The sequence below is a fragment of the Anser brachyrhynchus genome, assembly GCF_964034855.1.
Source record: "Anser brachyrhynchus genome assembly, chromosome: 11".
Taxonomy (NCBI): Eukaryota; Metazoa; Chordata; class Aves; order Anseriformes; family Anatidae; genus Anser; species Anser brachyrhynchus.
The window spans coordinates 15426538-15449335 of NC_137706.1; the positions used below are offsets into that span (position 1 = coordinate 15426538).

Sequence of the window (22798 nt, forward strand, 5' to 3'; positions counted from 1 at the left end):
TTTTCTTTTAACAGCTTCATAATGGCAAGCTAACACACAAACACAGCTGCTCAGCGGCAACGTGCACGAACACAGGCTCCGAGCAAGCTAGCATTTACAAAACACTCTTTTTCAGGAACAAGAAACTATATATAAAACCCAGGAGCAAAAGCAAATCCAGCTCAGAAAGGTGAGACCAAAAACCCCAGCTCCTGATAAAGCACAGCACACATTCGGGGTGTTTTAAACCAAAAGTACATTCCTTTTGAGCTCAATATTTACATTTTTTATCGCAGACGGTGCTTAAAAATGGCAAAGCAGAGGGGTTGGGGGAATGGTAACAAAGCCAGCACAACTCATTTCACATCTCTGGCTCGGCCTTTTCCTATGGTTTCCCCCCTGTGAGGAATCTGGGGGTTTCCCTCCCGTTTGATCCCTGTACGTCTTCGCACTGCTCACTTCAGTTCAGATAATGACCTTATTCATACAAATCCTTGTACAACGCTGCCTCATGAGGAACCTTTTGGGCCAATCTGTATTTCACAACCCAAACGCGGCTTAATCCGGAGCGTTTTAAAAATGCACGAGCTAAAAAAGCCCACGCTATTTTAAAAATGCTGAAACAAAGCGTCACAACGAGCGACAACTTTCAGCCTTGCAAAAGGCTGCAGAAGGAAACCAGCAGTTTAGGTGGCCGTCTCCCGCAGTGGTGGCATTTCTTTAAAAAGCACATTAAAAATAGCAGGTAACAAAGCACAAACGACACTCACCGCTTCCTCGCAAGCTGCGCTGTCTCTGGGATCTTTCATAAAATCCACCTCATCTTCAGTTTTCATTTCCAACTTCCCTGTGAAAACAGAAGGTTTGCACAGGCAATTTAAAACAAACTTCGCTCAGGGCTGCCGAGATTTTTCTGTTTATTCAAACCAGTCTCAAAAAAAAAAAAGAAGAGAAAAAAGAAAAAAAAAGAAAACCAAACCCCTTCAACAAGTCCATTTTACTCCCGACATCTGGTTTCATTCCCGACTTTGCTGCTTGTTTGTTATTAGTTTTAACAACTATCGTGTCTGGGCTGAAGGAAACTATGAAACAGCAGCAAGCCCAGGGAGAAACGTGCGGCTGGGCTGCTCCTGGGAGGCTCTAGGTGAGGCTGAGCACATCTGCGTGTATTTGCCCATGTATTCATTTGGCTGCCATCCCTCCAGCTAAAGAACCAAAGTTTTTGCTCTTTTTCTTCTTACCATAACCCGAAGAGAATGCAGAATACGAGCTTTGCTTTCTCCATTGATATTTTCAGTGTTGAAAAAATGACGAGCTTCTAAAATTCAGCTCTGCCTTCAGGATGCTGGTTTGGTCCCGGGACTAGGAAGGCCAAGCCTCGTCTGGTGGACTTTACAAAAGCCCCAGCTGATTTCCCCCTCCTCACCACCGCAGCGGCACAAACGCTCTGTCCCTGCTGCTTTCTCTGCCCAGCAAAGCCACAAAAACTTTCATCAGTCGCCCCTCCGCAGGGGTTCCCTTCTGTGTACCTTTCCTTGGCATGAACATCAAAGCTGTAAAAATCTTTTTCCCCTAAGCCAACGGCTCTCACGACACCCGTGAACACCAGGAATTAACGTAAAGAAAATCATGCTTCGATGACAGGATTGCTGTCTGCAAAGCAGTTTGTTTGAGCAAACTCGTTTATTTTTCCCCAGGGGCTTGTGGCAGTGCCATGCCCACGCCACGGCCACGCAGCCCAGCGTGGAGGAGCGCAGAGACTCGCTCAAGGCTGGAGAGAGGCTGTGTTAGGGCTAAAGCCCTGCCCTAATCCTGCTCACTCTACTTTCTCCTAAAACCCAACACCCCATGAATGGCATCGCCTTCTAAAGGGAGATGCATGTTTGCAGCGAGTTTTCCCGTTCGACGAGGGGATTTTGCAAGAGGATGCCTCCACCTCAACTGGAAAACTGCTGCAGCGACTGCTGCCAACGGCCTTCCATTAGCATTAAATCTGTTGTTGACTTTGGGGCTTTAGGGATATCTGGTTTTGCAACGCACTATTGATAAAATAACCCGACGTTACTAACTCAAACTGGCATAATTTTGTCTGTTAGATGAGCTTGTGTGCAGACTCTCAGCAATCCGAGATGACACTACGAGCTTCTGAAAGTCCCATTTACTGGCAAAGCAGAAATCAGGGTCACAAGGAGAACTGCGTGGGGTCGCAGCAATGCCGTGACGGGGAGAAATGTGCCCTGACAGCCGACAGGTTGGTCCAAAGCTGTAAGAAGGAAAGTGCTGGTGCACCGGGGACAGAAGAAAGCAGCCCAGCGATACTCGGGGCGGTGTAAGAACTGGAGGAACGAGCCATGGGCCAAACGCTGCTGTAGGCATCAGAAGAAAATCAGGAGATTCCCAGTTCTGCTTGAGATTTCCTGCTTGCATCTGAACGAGTTACTAGGGCAGAGTCTCTGCTTCCCCATCTGAGAAGCAGAAACCCTAAAGACAATCCCCTCCCTGATAATGGCCTTGAAAGCACAGCCCGGGCGGTGCTTGGGGCATCTTCATGGCCTGAACAGTGTGTCAAGAACGCTGCTCCCTTTAAGGTCAGCAATTAGCATTTCAGCTCAATCCTAGCAGGATCAGACCCTCATTTTATCGTCGGGCTAGATAAAAATCAAGAGCTTTAAACAGCAGAAACACATGGTTTGTGTGCTGAGGCTTGGGTGCTTCGCTTCCATGTCGCCCTCAGGGTGAAACACAAGGGGATCATTTCTTGCACTCTGTCACTTCTTCGTAAACTGCTACTCAGAAGCATAACCTCGAACTAGAGACTGGTATTATAATATCACCACAGGCCTTTAGGGCACAGAGCACCTTACCACAAGTGCAGTGTCATTAGCACCACTCGTTATCGATTCACCCTGCTCCTCCACAGGGGGAAGGAAACTGTAGGAAGTGCCTGTCCACGTCCCCCCGAGGTGAGGAGTGGTAAAACTCAACTAGGGTGATGTGCTCCTACCTGGCAATGGGGGGTTTGCTTTAAAGGCTGAGATCTACGAGAAGATACACCAGGGAAATTTCTCCCAGAAGAAGAGTTCGGGAGCAGTGCTCATGGTATTTGTAAATGGGAGATGCCAGACCCCAACCACGCAGCCAGGGTCGCTTGCTGTTGGGAAGCTGCATCTACCTGGAGGTGTTTTGTCAGCACCAGCCGAATTGCTCGGACGCATTCTGCTACCTCCCCGTGCCCAGCCTAGCTGTCGTGGCGTGCTTTCAAACCCTAACCGCCTGCTTGTTAAACAGGGAGCTTATCTCTGCCTGACTTGCAAATAACATCACTGAAGGACCCACTGTTTGGCTGTAACACAGCTCTCAGTCGAAACCTAAGAGCATGAGGAGCTACCTTAGGGAAGCAGGATCTCCTACATCCATCACCTTCCTTCAATTTTGTGATCAGACATGAGATGTTTATCTGGATCAGATGATTGTCCCTTTGAGGTCTCTGTTTTGGGGTGAGGCTGGAACTAACATGATGCGATGAGAAAAACTGGTATATATTTGAGGGCAATTTTACAATATAAATAAAAGAAACTAAAGAGTTCAACTTCTGATTTGGAGGAATGGCAGCAGCAGCACCAGCTGATTGCGTGTCTGATAAATTAGCATGACAATAAAAGCCTCTGACCACACGTGTTCCTGAGAAACGGCCTCGTGACCTGCACTTCCTTTGAGAAGGCTTTATTGTCAGCTCTTGAAAAAAAGGTTTGATTCATTCAGAGCACCGACTACTCACAAAATCCTCTGTACAACCCCAGACTGCAGGGAAGACTCCCCGACACTGACACAGCACCGAGGAATTCCCACAAAGCCTTGAAGGCTGCCGCAGAAGGAGCACAGGGAACGTGCCACACGAAGCGTGGCCGTCAACGCGCAGGGATGTACGCGCTACCAGCAACAAACAACGAGCCCCGTGTCCCGAATCGCTGCCATCTCACAGTTCTAGATCCTATTTTACAGGACAATAAACCGTTGTATTGCCAGGTCTTTTAATCCTAAATCCTTATGCATTTTAAACCTGTATCAGGATCACCTCCTCTTTTTCCCCTTCCATGCCCTAACACAGAACGATGCCTTACTGTTACTTTTTTTACTCCACCTACTACCTTACGGGGCTGTTTCATTCCATTTCCTTTTAAAAACTCATCGTGCCTCCAAGAATCCAGCCAGAGATAAAGACCTGAGCTGTAATGAGGCAAAACCCAAGAAGCTCCCAGAGCTAACACTCCCAGGTATTGCCTTACAGCCACTCCCATCCCATTGAAATGTCAATCTGCCAGAGCACAAAAATAAATTTCTTTCTGAAAACAGCTTTCTAATCCACCTTTAAAGCACTCTACTTATTTACTAACGAATGACTAAAGTTTACTGATTATCTCCTGACAAATAAACTTTCTAAAAATCAAAGAACTCAAAGAAAACTCAGAGAGATCAAAGAAAACAGTATTTGCCAGAGCCACCCACTAGTGACCCCTCCAAAAATCAGACCTTTCCCCTGCCCCCAGTTATTCTGCTATCACTTACCAGTCCAAATCCTCTGCCATCACTCTACCCTGTATTTAGACCGAAGTAAAAGCTCCCAGCATTAAATCAGTGAAAAACCTTTAGAACTTCATGATTTATATCATGGCAGCTTTTTTTTTTTTAATTTCTTTTTTTTTCTTCTTTTGATTGTTCAGCGCTGTGAAATAGGATGCACTGTGTAATTTTCTCATAGCAAAAAGGAAAAACTGGCAACTGAAAAAGTTCAGCTGCTGGCGCTGAACAGCTGCCGGAACAGGTGGAATGGAAAGATCAGATTAGCTCCGCGCTTCAGGAGCGAATCCACCTCTGATTTAACTCTAGCGACCAACTCACTTCTCACTTAGCCCATTTACCCAGGTCTGTTTCCCCTTCCTCAGCGTTACCTGACGGCGTTTTCGGGTAGCTCGTGCTGCACGGGCACCGGGTCTAAGCCATCCCCAGCGAGGCGCCGCTGTCCCGCAGCATCCCTGCTCCCGGGGGAGCGCTGCTCCCGCTTCCAGCTGGCCCCAGCGAGCAGGGAACGAACTCCCGGCGAGCTCCGGCCCTGCCCAAGCGCACTGGAAAACACCCCGGCTGCTCTGCCCGACAAAAGCTTCGCAGACAGGAAAAGGCAGAGGGGGTAGGGCTGGCCCTCTCTTCTAAATGACCTAACCCCGCCAATTAGGACGTGGCTTTGCACAGTTCAGAAGGACACCGGCAGCTGCTCCAGCAGGGGAGGAAAGAAAACGTAAGGCAGCGCTGCCGTATCCTCTGACTGTACGCTAGCAAAAATACGGGGGGGAAAAGTGAAGGAATAGCTCAAATTAGCACTAAGCAAATAAACCCTGAGGCCCACAACGAAGTATGTAACTTGAAGATATGGCGGTCGAAATATCTCCCTCCCATTCATTCCTTCCCCAGAAGGGATTTACGTGCTAGAAATTCTTCTGCACGGCTTCATAGGAGATGATGTCCTTTCCTTGCCCCCAGTGCCAGCCAAGAAACATGCACTTGGGCCGCAAGTTTTAATATGTAACTTCTCAGACACGAAAGCAAAAAGAAAGCAACCCCCCCAAACACCTCCACTTCCTCTGTAAGGCAGGCCTCATGCACTCACTTCCCTTCCTGTGCTGATGCTAGGGGCAGCCCGACAAAGAAAAGCTGCAAAGAAGGAAACCGCCCGATTTTCCATACCTGTGCCAGGCTCGGCAGCTCGCGGTGCCGGGCTGACGTCCGTCCTCTTGGCGGAGGAGCTTAAATCCGCCTCTCCATTCGGGCCGGCTCCCACATCCACTGCAGGCTGGGGCTCGAGCCCCGCTTTTCCTGCGGCTGGTAGGTCAGGAGAAGAAGGGGTCCCCGCTGCAAACACTACGGCATCGAAACTTTTTACCATTTTAGGAGCTTTATCCGGAGAGGAGCCATCGTCTGCCGAAACCAAACTCTTTACTCCCACATGCTCTGGTGACTCAACAGCATTTAAGCCGGAGGAGCAGGGCGAGAGGGCTGACTCCGACACGGCTCGGCTTTGCTTGCCCTCGGGCTGTGCCGAGACCTCCCCCTGGGCTGCGGCGGCAGCGGGAGCAGCATCGCCCTCGCTGCCCGGACAAACGGTGTCCGTGCTGGAGTCGCTGTCGCACGTGGGCTCCTCCGCGATGGGCTGCAGCGCCGCCCTGGGAAGGACACTCTCCAAATCCTGCTGCTCTTCCTCGTACCCCGCGACGGGGGTTATCGCCGCTATCTGTAACGCTTCTTCAGCCTCAAAAGCCACGCTCGGGGCTTCCACTTCCAAAGCATCCTTTAATTCGGGGGTGCTGCTGCGCGGGGAGATGTGTTGCGGGCTGGGACCACGCTCTTGGTGCGGCCCCATGTCCAGACAAGGGTTGCTCCCCGCCACCAGCGATTCGCCCGGCGGCTCGGCTGCTTGCATGGTGCCTTCCCCAGCACCCGCCGCCCCAGCCTCGCCCGCCGACTCCTCGGGGACCGGCTCGTTCAGCCCAGCACCCGCATCGACGCCGGCCGTGGGCCCCCCTGGGCTGCAGGCGGAGGATTTCACAACCGTGGCAAGCAGTTCCTCCGACAAAACCTGCTCCTGGCCGGTGTCAGAAGCCTCCCGCTCGGGCTCAGCCGTGCCTCCTTCTGCCTGAGGCTGGAGGCCGTGCTCGGGAGGGCCCGGGACCCCCGCATGCTCCCCCAGCACGCCGGTTACCTCGCCAGGCTCCCGGCCGCACGGCGGGGCCAGCTCTGCCGAGCCTGCCGCCGCCGCTGCTGCCACTTCCTGCTTTTGTTTAGATTCTTCATTATGAATTACAGAGGGTGTGCCTACGAAATTATCCTCTGCACAGTCTGCGCCCTTGGCACATGGAGATAATCCAGGGTCATTACCGCGCAGGGCCGCCTCCTGCCCGGGAAGTGCCGCTGCAGCATCTCCCGTCGGGTGCTCTGCGTCGGGACGGGGCGCGAGCGCTCTCACCTCGCCGCCCAGCCCCTCCTGCCCCCGAGGGCTTTCTGCTGCCTCCTCTCCGTCTTGTGGAGGCTCCTTCTCCACCAGGCATGCACTTGCATCCTCCAGAGGGAGCGATCCAGGCTCCTGCTCTCCCACTGGAGCAGTATCCAGTTTTAAGCTGTCACCCATGGCATCGTTAACAGCGGTTTGACCAACAGCAGGGCAGCAGCTAGCAACTTCCTGAGCTCCGTTTTCAGAGTCTGCGCTTCCTCCATCTCCGCTGCTGCTGGTATCAGTTCCTACTGCCTCCTCTTTCTGGGCTTCACCACCCTCCCTCGCTTCGCCCGCACTCTCAGTGATCTCACCGCTCCCCTGGCCACGCACAAGTTCTGCGCTGCCTTGGTTAGCTCCAGCACCACCACCATTTTCAGGGCCATCGGTTTCCACACTGTCCTCCAGGGAGGGTGAGCTGGATTTGCCGTTTGTGATACCAGCTTCCACCTGTCCTTCTTGCCCCCCACTCGTAGTGCTGTCCTGGCTTTCCAAAACAAGACCACGTTCAGGTGCACACGCAGGAGCCTTCGCCCCGTTCACTGCTGGTAACGCTGCCGCGGTGCTCGTGGTCACATCCTGCTTCTCTTCCACACGGGCATCCCCTTGGCTTTCCAAAAGGCCATCGTTTACCTGATCAGTGCGTGAGCCTGCTCCAGTCTCTTTGTTATCACCACTCTCGCAAAGATCAACGGAGACACCTCCAGCGCCAATACCTGTGTTCGTACTGTCGCACGCCGCTACCACTCCCACGTTTGCATCCTCCCCACCCGCACAGTCAGTGCCATTAAAACCGTCGAGCAAGGGCTGAGCAGCGCTGGCTGGCTCTTCCTCAGCTGCCAATTGCTCTTCCGGATCCGCAGGCCTCCTTTTGGCGGTCTCAGCCATCCCATCCTCTACCTGCTGCTGGCCTGGCGCCCTGTCAGCCGCCCCGGTACAGTTCCTGCACTCGGTCTGGCCCATGGCCACATCCGTGCCCTCCGGGGAGGCCGGGGCTTCGCCTGCAGCTTGAACCCCAGGGACAGCACTCTCAGCTGCACGTTCCTCGGCAGCCTGCGCTTCCTGATGGGTGCTATCCTTACTGCACAAGCCAGCTTGATCCAGAACAACTCCAGCAGATGTCATTCCAGCTTCCTCATCTGTATTTCCACAGGATGGGAGATTTACGGCCCCGTTTACGCCTGCATACGGGCTCGCTGTGCAGCCGCTCTCATCTGACACGGCCCCAGAGCCTTCGGCAGAGGCTGGCCCCTCCTCTTCCTTTTTACCCAACGTCACGGTATTTTTACTTTCACAAGAGCACGCTGGGCTCTCCGCGTCCCCCAGACTCAGCAAACCGTTTGGTCCATCACTGACAGCTCCCAGGCTCCCGCTGGGGCGCTTGTCCTCCTGGTGGGCTTGGTCGGAGAGCTGCCCGCTGTCGAGGTGAACACCAGATGGACTTTCCTCCCTTCCTTCTCTTGCCATTTCTCCCAGGCTCTGAGACGAAGTGGTTGGGTGACCACCTGGCTCTGCTCCGCCGCCGCAGCTATTCCCAGAACCTCCCGGTACAGACTCCGTCTGCTTCCTTAAACTCTGCAACAAGACCAAAAAAATGAATTATGATTATTTTCTGGATCCACCACGTACAAGGCCTGTGAACACAACCCCCTGTTTCATGCGACTCCTGCTCCTGCTGTGCTCCTACTTGACGTCCACAGCCCCTAGGGACAGAGCTACAGACGTAGTGCCGAGGCCGTGTTACCTGCTGGTTTTGTTATGCAGTAACAAAATGACAATAACAATATGACATTATTAGAATGACCGGAATGTTGCTGGAAGAAGCCTCTGAAGGACATCTAGTCCAACCTCCCACCTGAAGCTGGACTATCACCGGTGTTACCTCAGGTCAGACAAGGCTCTGGCAAGTTCCAAAAACCTCCAGTGACGGAGGCCCCACCACCTCTCCAAGCAACCTCCTTCAGTCCCACACCATCCTCCTGTGAAGGAATTTTTTCCCAGCAGCCAGTCCGACCCCCCCAGGCTGAGATTTGTCCCTCTCTAACCCCTTGCTACACCACCTGCCACCACCGAGAAGAGTTCGGCTCTGTCACCTTTGCCATTGCCCCTCAGTTAGCTGTGCTCTTAGTTCTTCAGTGCACTGAAATACCAGGTCAGTCAACAGCAGAATTCAATCTACCACATAATGCAAACGAACACCCGCCTGGTCCCAAGGGGCCTGAGCTGACACTGCTGCAGAACAACTTCAGCCCCCTGCCCGATGGCACTCCCCGCTTCTGCTCTGCGTTGCTCCATTTCCCTGTTTTGCTCTAAACACCGCTCCAGACAGGGCAGCTGGCTGTCACTGCCCAACCCAGTCAGCTGTCTCCTGCTTCTAGGGCTGAACTCACCATCGAATCCACTCCTGAGAAATGCATGCGGAATTAAATAGCCGAAATTTATTTCCTACATGGAAATAAAAGATTGAAAATGACAACACTGTATTAAAATCAGTATGTGCAATACCGTGGAACAGTAGCAAAGCGCTCAGCTTGTCCCATCTGCATTTCCTTTCCAGCATATCCGCCTTGTCCAGGATCCACCAAGCTTGATACAATCAAACCTTTATTTAGAAAGAATCACCTCTGTTTCAATATCATCTTTTTTTTCCTCTTCTCTGCTGCATTTCAGCATTCGCATACCAGAAAAAGCGACTCGCTAAATTAACGAGCAACCTCAGCCCTTGGATGCTCACCCCACAGAGCTTCCTTGATTTTCTGTGGAGTGCAGCTCTCGAGCCAGGCTCTGGGAGTTCACTGCACGCTTTCGGAGGACACGCTAACACGCAGACAGCAGGCGATGAGTGCTTGCGGCCCTCTAGAAATTCAGCACTAATGAATCTATTTCAAACCTCTGGTATTTTTTGCCTTTATTCATAAAAATGCTCAAAAAAAAGAAGTACCCTAGCAGTCTGACTCAAATAGGTTCCTTCAAATCTTTAAGACTCTAAAAGTTCCCAGAGAAACAGGATTTCACACCAAATATACCAGCTTAAACAACCCTTTTCTCCCCGAGTAACAGAAGGAGCAGCGTGTTAGCTGATGCATCGCAGGGAACTTCTGGGTGGTGCATGTACAAACCGTGGCTAAGCCCATCCCTGCTGCGTCGAGGATATTGCACTTACTGTTCTTTCCACGCTGAGGTTTGCAAACTCTGACCACGGCCACCGAATCACTGAATCACAGACCACTGAACGCACTTCTGGCGTTTGCGATGGCCCTCCTGCAGCAAACAACCCCGCCACCCACCTCCCATACAGCTGTGTATCTGCCAGCCACCACGCAGCTCGTCTTTTCGGAGGCAGCCCAGGGCAGGTGAGCACAGGAGGCAGACAGCACGGGCAGCAAAAGCAGAACCATCTCCTCGGCCACCCAACCCTGCAGCAGAGCACGGACACCGTGCTGCTGGTCCCCAGCCAGGACGGACAGACGGCCGCAGACAACGGTGACACTTGTGCTGGAATAAGCCGGAGGGGCGGCGGCAGCCCCAGCACCCTCGCGGTGAAGTCACTCTGCTGATAGCCTGGAAAATAGAACCGGCTCCAAAAGAAGCCAACTGGCTTCTACCCGACCCTAAATGAACCTAAACGCAATCATTACAGGGCTGCGCTCCAAATCCAAATCAGATTAGATGTGAAGTGAAACAGCGCTGGGAAGAAGTCTAAACATAGCCTTTTGTGATTTCATTGTCAGACAAAATGTACCCATCTGGCACTGGCTCTAGCAAGCAAGGAAGGAGCTCGATGTGCGGCCGTGCCTTAGTGCCAGCTGATGAAAAGGGGAAGTGCAGGGAGGCGATTTCACGGTTAGCTCTGCTTTGCCACTCATGCCACCAGTTCCTGTCGAGATGGGGAGTAATTAACATCTCCTGCTTGGGGAAGGGTGACCGATACCTCTGAACTTCCCCCCAGCCCAATGCAGACTGCAGTTCTCTCTTTGCTTGCTTAAAGGCACAGAAATGCCTGGGAGCACTGTTATTTAAACCCCACACCCCTGTAGCAGCAGATTTACGAGTGATAAAGCGATGGCAGCTGTGCAACACACGCAGAGCACTTCTGAGAAGTTGCACAGAAGTGTCCCACTGCTTCGTCCTCCCCTCTCAAACACGTCCCTTTGGAACTGATGTTCGAGCACTGAGAGGAAACCTCCCAAGCCCCCACCTTGCACCACCGTGGGCAGGGCTCTGGGCACACTCACCGCGTGGCTCAGGTGGGCTTCTCCAAATCCTACACCAAGGCACTAAGAAAACCACTGCTTTCTCCATCACCCTCACCAAACACTTTCCCTTCCCTCTCCCCTCTGACCCTGTCATCTTTATCCGAACACAGACGTACCCAGGGTGCCAGTCCCCCAGGCCCTGACCCCCTCCAGCGCACACACGCCACCCAACGGCTGCCAGCAGCTGGAAGGAGGCTGCACCTCACCTCCACGAAGGTTTTCCCCATCTGATGTGCTTCCTAACATGGCTTTATCCGATCTCCCTGTGCTCCAAGGAGATAATAGGCAGGTGGCTGCCTGGCTGTTGGCTAAGGACATCCAAAGCAAATGTCTAGACTCACTGGTACTCATGCCCCCAAACGGTGCCTGCGCGTGGACGCCCCAGCAGGTGCCAGGCTGCTCACGACAGCAGCAGCCAGCCGGCTCCCTTTCTGTTCAATAATCACAGGTGTTTCCTTACCCGGTGCTGGTGGCTCTGCATGTGTAGCTGAAGCTGCCGTATGTCGCTCTCCAGGCTGGCCTTTGTCCCTTCCTTGGTTTCAGCTGTCAGCAAGTAAACATCAAGCCGCCGGTGGTGCTTCACGCAGTACTCCCCGGTGTGCACCGTGTGGGACAAGGTGCTCCACGAGTCCGGCTCCCTGGCTTCCTCTCTGAAAAGAAACCACCGCAGGTTAGTCTGCGAGCAAGGAGGGATGCTGCACGGCAGGACACACACGCTGTTCCTCACTCTGGACAGTCATCTAATCAATGGCTCCAGGGCCAGACAGACACACACACACACGCACGCGTCTCCGTCCTGAAAACGAATGTGATTTAGAGCCAGCGCCAGCCACGAGCTCTACTCCACAAGGTCTTTCTCAGGTAGAGAGATCTGCTTTTTTCCCCCAGACAAGAAGAACACGAGTGACTAATAGCAAAGGGCACTGCAATTGCTTTTTAAACAGAATTTATTGCAGGTGAAGATCACCAAAGTAGCTGCTGGAGAACAACAGATACCTGAAAGAAAGACTGCAGGGGGACAAGTTCGAGGGAGCAACGATTTTTATGACACAGATACTACAACTTCTACACCGAAACCAGCACACCTCTTCACCAACACCCAACAGCCATCAAATTGCAGCAATTTTGTCACTCCTGAAATGAATTCTGCTTGCCCGGTGAAACTGCTTCGATGTGAGACATCCTCAGTGTCGTGAGACTGCCGCCCTTCTGCGGCAAGAACACCGACGTTCTTCTTACCAAAGGAAAAGAAAGGAAAAAGGGGGCTGTTGGAGATCAGAATGAAAAACTAACTCAGCAGTTACTTCCAGTCAATAGAAATCTCTGTGCAGTCATCTCAGACGTCAGACCCTGATTTTGCACAAGCTTACAACTCAGAGCAGTAATTCTTCATGTGCCTACTCTCACCGAGCTGCACAGAAACAGCAGTGTCACTTTAACGGGTTGTAGAAGCGGTCATCTTATCAAGGTGTTCATCTAAAGCTTCAGGTTTGTAGCTTTCATTTTGAATCAGAATTGATTCAGGAAACCAAAACCATCTTTTCATCATCACACGCCCTAATGAGAGAGACAACTCCCAGGAGAGAACCGGGCAGGGATTGAAGGATGTGGGGCTAACGCTGACCTGCTCATGGGCATGAGCAACGGAGACCTCTCCATCGTCCCTTCCCTGGGACTGCAGCTGCTGAGCACTAGCCTGAGCCGACAGCATGGCCCCACAGCTGGCATCCCCAGATTTCCCTTTAGCTACAGGTTTCCCTAGAAGGGCCTGGGACAGAGCTGTAACTGTACAAAAATGATGAAGGGACTCAACAAGGTACATGTGCAGCAAACTTGTACCGTCCGCCAGGTAGAACTACACAGCTGGCTGCACCTTTACCCACTGGTTTCTTCAGAAGCAGCAAACCTCTCCAGCGGGCAAACCACAAGGCCACCTCTCCGGGAAGCCGTGCAATTTAGAAAGCGAAGCAGTAACGATTAAACAACACCACGAGTGGCAACAGCAGCAGGCAGAGCGCTGCGGGGAAGCTGGAGACATGGAGAGGCGCACAGCTGATGTGCTCTGCCCCGGTACAACAGCCCACATCCTCTCGTGACTCATTTTGAGTTAAATCAGCACGACACAAAGCAAATTCAGACAAAGTGAATCTATGCCTTCCGCCCTTTGCCACGATGCAACTCAACTGACTTCTATGGAATTATTCTTGATTTAAACAGAATCAATATTGCTGTAGAGGAACAGAAGGACGCGTCGTTTTTGTGGTGATTTGTATAAATCCGGTCATCGAGGCACTGAAGTCATCTGAGCCATTACAAGTGCGAAGTGGCTAAATAAATGACTTTCCTTTATCAAGGAAACACAGCCATTTCTGTCTGGCGCATTTTCCTTTTCAGCTGTCATGTGTAAGAAATCACTGCTCGCCGGGCCACTCGGAGCACAACGAAGCAGTCAGCCCAAAAACCAGGTTCACCCACTGGTGAGGCCAACATCAGCAGGCTTAAAGGACACAACAGCCTCCACTGTCTCACCGGCTTCAAGTGCGCTTACAGGCATCTTCAAACAGGCGCCCACAAAGCAGCCTGTGGATCTGCAGGGCCCTCAGTGGCTTCAAAACCTCAAAACCCCGAGGGGAATCACAGGCGTGCGCTGCCCCCTCCAACACGGTGGGCATCCCCCCCACCACCCCAGCGACCTGCCACCTCCACCTTCTGGCAGCGATGTCTCAATCCACCGCCTCCTCCGAGTCATCCCTCTCGCACACCGATGCATCCAGAGGACAAGTGAGCGTTAACTTGTTGGCTCGCTGCTATTTCTGCTGTTCGGTTGCTTTCAAGAGCGCGTAGATCACATGAGAACACGCTCCCGCTCACTTGTCCCCGTACGTTGAACTTAACCATTTGTGTGTCCCCTGCCTGTCTCACTGCAAGCCCTGGGTTCTATTGAGGTAACAAAAACACACATCCTGCCAGAAATTATGCTTTACAGGCTGCACACTTAGTGCTCCCACGCCGGGAAAGGTGCTCATTTTGCATAGATTAGCAATTTCTGTAGTAGCTGTAATTATGTACAAGTGCATACCGAAGCTGCGCTACTAGGAGATAAAAACAAATATGCAAATATTTACTAAAGATTTACTAAGAAACGTATATAGAAACTCCTGCATTCGAGTAGTCTGAAAATCTGCTTCCATTCAGCACAGAAGCCTAAGCTACAGGGGAAATCTGTCTTTTTATAGCATCCAACCAGCCTGGGGCAATTCCTTCTCACCTTCCTCTTTCAACAGCTTCCTACAGAAATACTTGAAAGATACTTGAACAGAAAGTTTCCTTTGTACCACCTCTGAGCCAGACTTTTCCAGAAGAGAATATCTCACTTGGTTCAAAAGGCAAGGACCGACCAACGAGGTCCCCAGGATCACTGGGGTGCCTCCACCTTGGGCACAGCCACGTGGAGACCTGGAAGGAGTCCTGGAGGAGACCTGGAAGACATCCTCCAGCTCCGCTCCCTGCTGCTTCTGACCCAGCTTTCTGTTGCACAGAGGCTTCCCAGAAGGGAAATCGCTGGCTTCAAGAAAGAACAGCGCTTGCAGGACAAAGGAGGGACTTACCAGCCGGCCCTTCGTCCGCGGAAACGGAGCTCAAGGAAGGATGCTGACCCCAAACACTGCAAAAGGAGGAGCAAACCCAAACCCTCACCACCTCCAAAATGCTCTCGGGCCATGAGCTGCTTGACCTGGGAGCTAATTCTTCTGCTCAAACCACAGCATCGCCTACTGACACGAGGAAGACCACAAGCGATGCTATTTTTCAAACCTCCACTGAGTGCCCAAGCAGAGCCGTCCCCGGCGAAGGAGGAGCCGTGCCGCGTTTGTGTGCTGAACCTATTCTGGTCTGGTGGCGGGGCACATAGGATGGCCCTGGGCCAAGGAGAGGCGGAAAGAGGTAGAGGAAAGCCTGCAGTGACACAGAGCGGCTCCCAGCTTCCTGCAGATACCGGCAAGATATTTTTATAAAGAGGGAAGATAAGCGAGAAGGGGGGAACAAAAAAAAACTGAGCTCTGACTGGAGGAAAAGCTCTGCCCGCCTTCAAAAGTTTCAGAGGCAGCCGTCGGTGAGAGAGGTTTGAAATCTGGCTGTGCTGGGAAGGGTTTTCCAGTACCCAGATAACAGGTTTTAACCGCAGGGGAGAGGAAGAGTGGGGAAGAGATCAGAAGAGGATCAAAATGGCCTCAGTGCATTAGGCAGAACCCCGTGAAGAATCCCACAGTTCCCCGGCCGGGAGAGGAAGGCGGTGTGGGAACTCAAGGTGTTATTTCCTGGGGATATCCCCTCCGCATTTCTGAGCCGAACAAACAAACGCCACAGCGCTGCCAGCTCTGGGGATCTTACTGCGAGCCTGGCCACAGCTGCTGGGCGACTCCGAAAGCACCAGCTCCCACATTCGTGTGATAGAGAAAATAAAATATCTTGAAACAAAACCAAAAAAAAAAAAAACAAACACCAAAAAAACCCATAAAACCACCACCACAACAGCCAGTGTTACGGTTACAGCCAAAAACCAGGAAATGCTAGAATTTAGATGCTCTTATCTGTAGGGCAAATAAAACCTAAACTGAACTTTAATCTCACATTCCTAGTCAAATTCCGATTTCTTGCTGGTATATTATCACACTGAAAAGAGGAGATGGAGTGTCTGTGGTCTGGGATAAACAAGGAACGGTGCCTACTGGGACAGGAAGCTGCCCGTGGTGGCTGCTGCACCACACGTCCCTGCCACTGACAATTTACAGACGTCAAGCCAACAAACAGTCCCTCCGATGAAAATCTGCACCCAGATTTACCAGGCACCAGAGTCTCCGACCAAGCCTCCAGAAACCCGTAACACAGAAAGCCAATTTCCTAAACCCATCACGGAACCGGGTACGGGACTCTGACGGATCTCTTTATTCTTCAAAGGAAATTGCAGGCTGCCAGCAACAAACAGCTACGGATAATGGCAGCAACTGCTCATTACTGATGGCAATTAATATTTAGTGGCAGTACTGTTACTCCTAAGAGGACTCAATGCGTCCATTTTCACTTTGCCTTCCCTTAACGTCCTTCTAACATTATTATTACTCCTTCTTTTTGGAAGGTAAATGGAAACAGTTTCTTAGAAATTTGACAAGACAGAACTTACAGCTGTTGCAGAAGTGCTGGGGTACTACAGGCTCTGTAGGGGTACGATCGGTTTTGCATCAACAGCTTCACAGTCTTTAATGACATACAAAATACTAGTGCACACAAACATTCTCTTGGTCCCCCCTGCTTTTGTAATCAACAGCACATATCAGACAGGAGACTGAGAAAACATGCAACTAGTACGTGCTAGACTGGGTTAAAGCAAATGCATGCGCTGGAAAGTGATTTAAACACAGTATTCATACTTCAGGTGTTTCCAAACGTACTGAAAGCCACAAAAAAAAAAAAAGTTTCTTACATAAGACAATTTCACAAGACACTCACTGCTTTGATGTTGGAGGAAAGAAAGAGTTAAAGCTCATCAGCTGCAGCGGTGATGACCAACCCCTTACAGCACTCCACACAGACATGAGCTGCAGTGGGTTTGGACACCGCACTGAATTCAGGATTGCACAACCTATCCTTCAATATCAGATTAAATATTTAACGACTGGCTTCAAAATACTTAATGCTAACTTCTCGGTCCCGTGATCAACACACCATACAATGGGAAATCATACAAGAGAGGAAAGCTGGCTTGCTCTTCAACAGCTGTTTGCAGACACATATATCCTAAGTGAGCACGGCCAGTTATCTGAGCAAACAGAACCTATTTCCTACCACAAAGGGGCTGCACTCTTAAACCAATGCACTTCTCAGGCCTTGAAGCTAATTATATATTAAAAAATAAAACTACAGACTGACAGCAAATGTATTTGCCAAACAGGATGATACACATTCCATAGGATGGAATAGCTGTCTGTTGTTAAATGCATTTTTGAGCTTGTTTTATTTTCATAGCCTTACCTAACATGAAAGATGCCTTGCTTGGGGGGCATTTCTTCTCATATCTTACCAAATCTTCTCAAATCTCTTCTAAATCTCCTCTTTCTCCTCCTCACGGGCCTGTTTGCATGAATGTCACCTCCTAGGACCTCTGACTGCCAAGCAGGATATCAGAGACAGTAAAATGCTGTTCCTACCACAGGGACGAAGCCTCTCCTCTCTCTTCTGTATGCAGAGGTGGATACATACAAAACAAAGAGGAGGAGGGAGCCAGTGAATGAAAATACAAGTCTTAATAGGGATGCTGGAAGACACTAGGAAAAGAGGAAAAGCTGGAGCGTGCAGTGGGTGAGTAGGTGGAAAGAGGGAAGCACAAACTCTTCCTGCTCCATCACGTTCAGACCTGACTGCTCCCACTCCCATCTGCTCCTCTGCTGTGCTCTTGGGGCCCGTGGAAACCCACGGCACCTCAGCATCTTTCCAAGCAGGAAGAAATATCAATGAAACAATCACGTCGCAAAAAGTCATCTCAAAGTTCAGTAACACGCAGCCACAAGACCGGATCCTGTTGGATCGCTCCTACTCCCATGCTTCTGTAGCCAAACAGCGTCCTCTGAACACATGGATCTCTCATCAGTTCCTCTCTCATTACCCTTTTAATGACTTCGAATGCTCCTTTAAATGTTAATCTTGAGCCAGCACTTACAGAGACAAAGGCAGCTGCTCTCCTCTCCTAACAGACTGCACAATGAGAGCAAGCCGTGCCCTAAAACCTACTGCCCTGCACCCCCAATAGCAATCAAAAGGGTTTGTCGCTTGGTTTGGGGTGGGAGAAGGGAAGGAAAAACGCTAGACGATAGTGTTACTTCAGTAAACTCTTTCGCTGCTGAGTCTGGTTAGCCAAAAATAAAATTATCTATTGCGGTGGCAACCTCTGGGGCACGTGCATGTCCCCTGCTGCATCCCACTCGTGCTTGATAATAATAATAACGGCAGAAAGAAGTAACCGAGGGGAGACTGGGAGCTTTTACAGCCAGTTCCCAGCTCACAAATAAGGCAAGGGCACAGAGGGGACAGGGTCTGAGCATGCCGTTACGTGCACTGCCACAACCTAGCCCTGAAGTCACCTTCCAGCCGCAGGAAATTTGTGATTTCCGAAAGCATCTGTGCCACAGACGGCTCTTGTCCTGCTCAAAGACTGAAGTTAATGGAACAACCTAGCAGCAATGTTAGATTAAAAGTGTCTGGCTTTAACTGTTGTCCCCATTTGGCAGCGCGCTGTAAGAAATGCCTAATTTTAAGACCACACTTAAACCACCTGCTGAAGACGAACTGGACACTTCTGACATAAAACACATGCTGAAAGGACGTGCTGAATTGGTGAGCAAAGAAACGAGATGCCAGACAAATCCTCTTGCAGCTCTGGCCTAGAAAACCAGAAAAGTGTATTCAATTACCAAAGTAAAGTTACTGCAAAAGCTTCCTCATCTGAGAGGCACCACGGAGCTTACAGCACAGACTCCATCAATTACTTACATAAAATCAGAACAATAGCAAGTGATAATCCAGTATTGCAAAATGGTCACCAAACACTCCTGCTACCAGGGAGCTATTTCTCGTACGTGTTAATTAAATCTGGGTCGGTTTAATTTTGGAAATACACGCTGATAGTGACTGATGGTTTCACACGCTGGGCCTCCCGGCTGTTACCAGGAGGTTTTACACACAGAGCCACACAGAAGCGCTCCACAGCAATAAGAAGCAAGCAGGGAAAGCAGCAAAAGCAAAACTAAGGTTAGAGTAAAAAGCTCAAGAGACTGTTAAAGTCCCAAATCCTTCCCTCTGCAGGGACTGGAAAAATGCTTTCTTACAGACTTCACTTTTCTCTGACTCCCCTTTCAGGGGGCATAAATCACTCACAGCTGGGAAGGAACGACAAGCATTTGGCTTCATAGAAAAAAAAAAAACAAAACAAATGACTGATAGGTTCGGGTTGCTGGACAGAACTTTGTTCTGCAGCAGTGAAATCGGATTACCAATCAGTGTGTGTTTCGCAGGATGGCACTCCGAATCCTCTGACACTGTGAACGCGAGCTCTTTCTTGGAGCCATTTTACTTGCCTGACTTGCAAAGCACTGAAGAACATGGAGCTGGCAGGCAGATTATATTACTACGCTGAGCTGGATTTGAAAACACCAACTAGTGCAAAATGCAGCTGTCCTGTTGCAGAGGCCAAGTTACTCGCACGGCGCGTGCTCCCCCTGGTTAACAACCCCGCTGCCTCTCCCGAGCCCTCTCTTCTCCACGGAGCACAGCAGACGAGGGCTGCCAACGCCCTGGAGCTAGCATTGCCCAATTTAAACATAAGGAAGTAGCAGGCTTCAAGGAAGGAGCCTCCGTTTCTGAACTCACTCCTACCGCACTCAGAAACTGTTGAAGCTCAGAGGGCTGTGCAACCTGCCTGGTGTCCGAGGCTTTTTCATACAAGATCAGGTGTATTTAAGAAACCGCTCGCCAAGCTGCTAGAAAGCAAAGAAGAATATTCCTGGAGAAAACCCTTCCGTGCTTTTTGTCCCTAAAAATAAAGTCCCACCCTTCTGCACCATCCTATTCCATTTGTACTGTGAGACTTTTGCTTTAATCTAGAAGATGAAATGAGCACCCTCAGGGATGCCACGCAACTGAAGAGCACTGCTATCGGCATATCAGCATCTCGCTCTCCAGCTCAGGCAGCCCACGCGGGCTCCTCTGCAGCTCCTCGCTTCAGCCTCAAAAGCAGCAGTGCACACATCGGCCCTGCCACAGGATGCAGGAGCCACTTCACAAGCTGGAGCCTACAGCAAAGGCGACTCCCAGGCTTGCACCATTTCGCTTGAAGTCATCTTTCATTTTTGCAAACGAACACCGGCAGCTGAAAAGGGAAAGCTCGGCTGATAAACAGAAATCCAAAATGTCACCGGCGTAATTAAGTTTTTGAGAAAAATATTTACGCTGTGGCTGAATCAGACTGCTCTGCAGCTGAACCCAGACAAAACTGCATCAGCGGAGAAGGTTTTGAGCCTGTACCCTAATTACAGCCAAACTTCACCCCTTCCCCATGCTGGCAAGGAGGATCATTGTGAAGCGCGGGGTCCTGCAAATTAGCAAGCAAGTGAACAATAAAATCCCCCCAAGGATAATGCATCACAAAACACACTACATTCATTTATTTTGTGAAGTGCAGTTTAATTACTTGTAAAAATAATGACTCCTTTGTATGGGCTCTCGCTAACATGCGTTGCTGCTCCGTATTTTGCTGAGTGGTACAAGTTGTGTGCCAAATTTGTGTGCGTGGATTATACAGCCTGTGCAGAAGCAGAGCGCAGAAAAGCGGTTGTACAGCATCCATTGTGTTTTGACAGCACATAAATGATATATACTCCTGTCGTGGAACTTGGCTGCTTTTCTCTATTCTGAAACTCACTAGTTCTCCTCCCAGCAGGGATTTTCAAGCCCTGATCCCATGCAACCGCAGAAAGCACCGAGCACCAGGAAATGTCTGCTGTGCAAACAGGACACCTTCGTTTTGCAGCCACCATCCCCACGTGCGAAGGGCCGTGGCAGTCCCCACATCACACAGCACTGCCACCACTCCGGGCAGCCCCGAGCTCACAGCATGGCACCTTGCCTTGTCCTGGGCATCAAGAAGGGGCCCTGTGACTTCCAGCACCCACGGCTCGGGGCAGCCTGCTTGCAGCACTGCACGCAGGTAGCACGGCTCTCGGAGCCACGGCCATCAAATATTTCTGCATCGTATTTCCACCCAGACGTCCAAGACAAAAACTGACCATAATTCTGCTTAACCCACATAAGCAGTTTAAGGATATATTAAAAAGAAGGAGAGGCAGCACCTTAACGGTACTGAGGTTGCTACAGTGCCTTGTGTTCGAAGATGAGCTGCAAAGGTCACCAGAGAGATTCCCTGGCTCACTGCAGAAGTGCTCCATAAACGACTGGCAGAGGGCAATGCCGTGTAACCCACGTGCTCGTTTCTTTCTTCCACCAAGCGAGAACTGCCATCCCAGTATTGGAACTGGTTGTGAAATACACTACCAAATACACTGTAATAGTTGTTGTAACAGCTCTGTTTACTTCCCATTTCTTTTTAAATTAACAGCTCCACTACTATTCAGATTGCTCTCTTTGCTGCGAGCTCTATAATCAAGTTTTGGCTATTTTAAACTTCTTGAGAGTATGCAAATTCTCCAAGGTGAGACTAATGGTGTTAACAGAACTTTGCCACAGTTGCAGGACAACTTGGCATATTCCCGTTTTACAAAGTAACCCACAAGAGCTTTGAGTATTTTCACAGCGTGACTGTTGTTGAACTCACGTGGAAAAAAAAAAAAGCAACACCGCCACCACCACTCTATTGGTTCAACAGTGGCAAAAAAATGGTTAGAGTACAGCTCCTGTCACACCCTGCACCTTCTTCTGCATCCCCACTTGGTTTGTGGATGGCTGAATTACTACAGATGAAACTTAAATGCAGTCAGGCCAGCAGCAGATCTCATTTGTTCTGCCTCTAACATCCTGTCCAACAACTATAGAGGGAAGAATAACTTACAATTTGTAGCATAAAGAAATGTTGCGTGAGAATGTAGACAACACAGAAGACTCCTAAACATGACACTGGGTCACTCAACATAAACCCTAAGCATCTGCAGATTCAAATCAGAAAAACAAAGTTAATAACACAGCTTAAGAGAACTAGGCATCAGAATAACAGACGTGCAGACCAAATCTTTCCTCTTTTACAAATCCCCACCCCCCAGACTTATTTCAGCTCTTTGTCTTTATTTTCTGCAGCTTTTAAAGCTGGTACTGCAAACACTTGCTGTTCAAAAACAGCTTTCCATTTTCTGAAGGGTTCCTTGTAAAACGCTGCAGTAAATGCTCACGCAAGTCACTGGCTATGAGTTGGCAAGACCTAGCTGCCTCACAGTTTCTCTTGTAAATACTGGCATTAATTTTTACCTACATTCTTACCTCTCCTGGTAGATATTTGTTCTCTACAAGACGCTGCCTTATTTCAATAAAATTGTTGTGGCCTTGTTTAACCAAAAACCTCCAAATCTATGAAATAAGAATGTGACAGTCCCAACCATCACCACAAAGCCTGCCAGCTACGCTCTTTTGGACAGCTGTACTTGTTCGAAGCAAACCTCTTCCTCTTGTGTTTGCATAAGGTTTGTCTTAATTAGGCGATATTACAGTGACTCATGTTGGGCTTTAAGGGACTGCTGGAAAGAGAACAATGTGCAGTAGAAAAGGAGAACCCAACAGTGTTACTGCACTTACCATAAATCCTAAGGACACGCCCCCATTGCTTCTAGCAATAAAGGTAAAAGCAAAATTATAGAAAAAAATGTCTTTAAGGGTGGAGTATAGCTCTTAGACACTCCTCAAGGATAAAGCAAAGGGAAGCATGACACAGAGAACGGAAAATGAGCGGAGTAACCATTAAAATCATCCTTAC

At 50.1% G+C, this 22798-nt stretch overlaps 1 protein-coding gene across 8 annotated transcripts in view; it reads right to left on the reverse strand.

Moving 5' to 3' along the window:
- The window catches only part of AKAP13 (A-kinase anchoring protein 13), a 216860-nt gene that overhangs the window by 94580 nt on the left and 99482 nt on the right, over positions 1-22798 (reverse strand). For all 8 annotated transcript variants that reach the window (XM_080607070.1, XM_080607073.1, XM_080607076.1 and 5 more), the window contains exons 8-10: positions 11735-11924; positions 5719-8593; positions 750-826 (exon numbers count right to left, since the gene is read on the reverse strand). In XM_080607070.1, the coding sequence (XP_080463196.1) occupies positions 750-826; positions 5719-8593; positions 11735-11924 (3142 nt within the window). The remainder of the gene's footprint in view (positions 1-749; positions 827-5718; positions 8594-11734; positions 11925-22798) is intronic.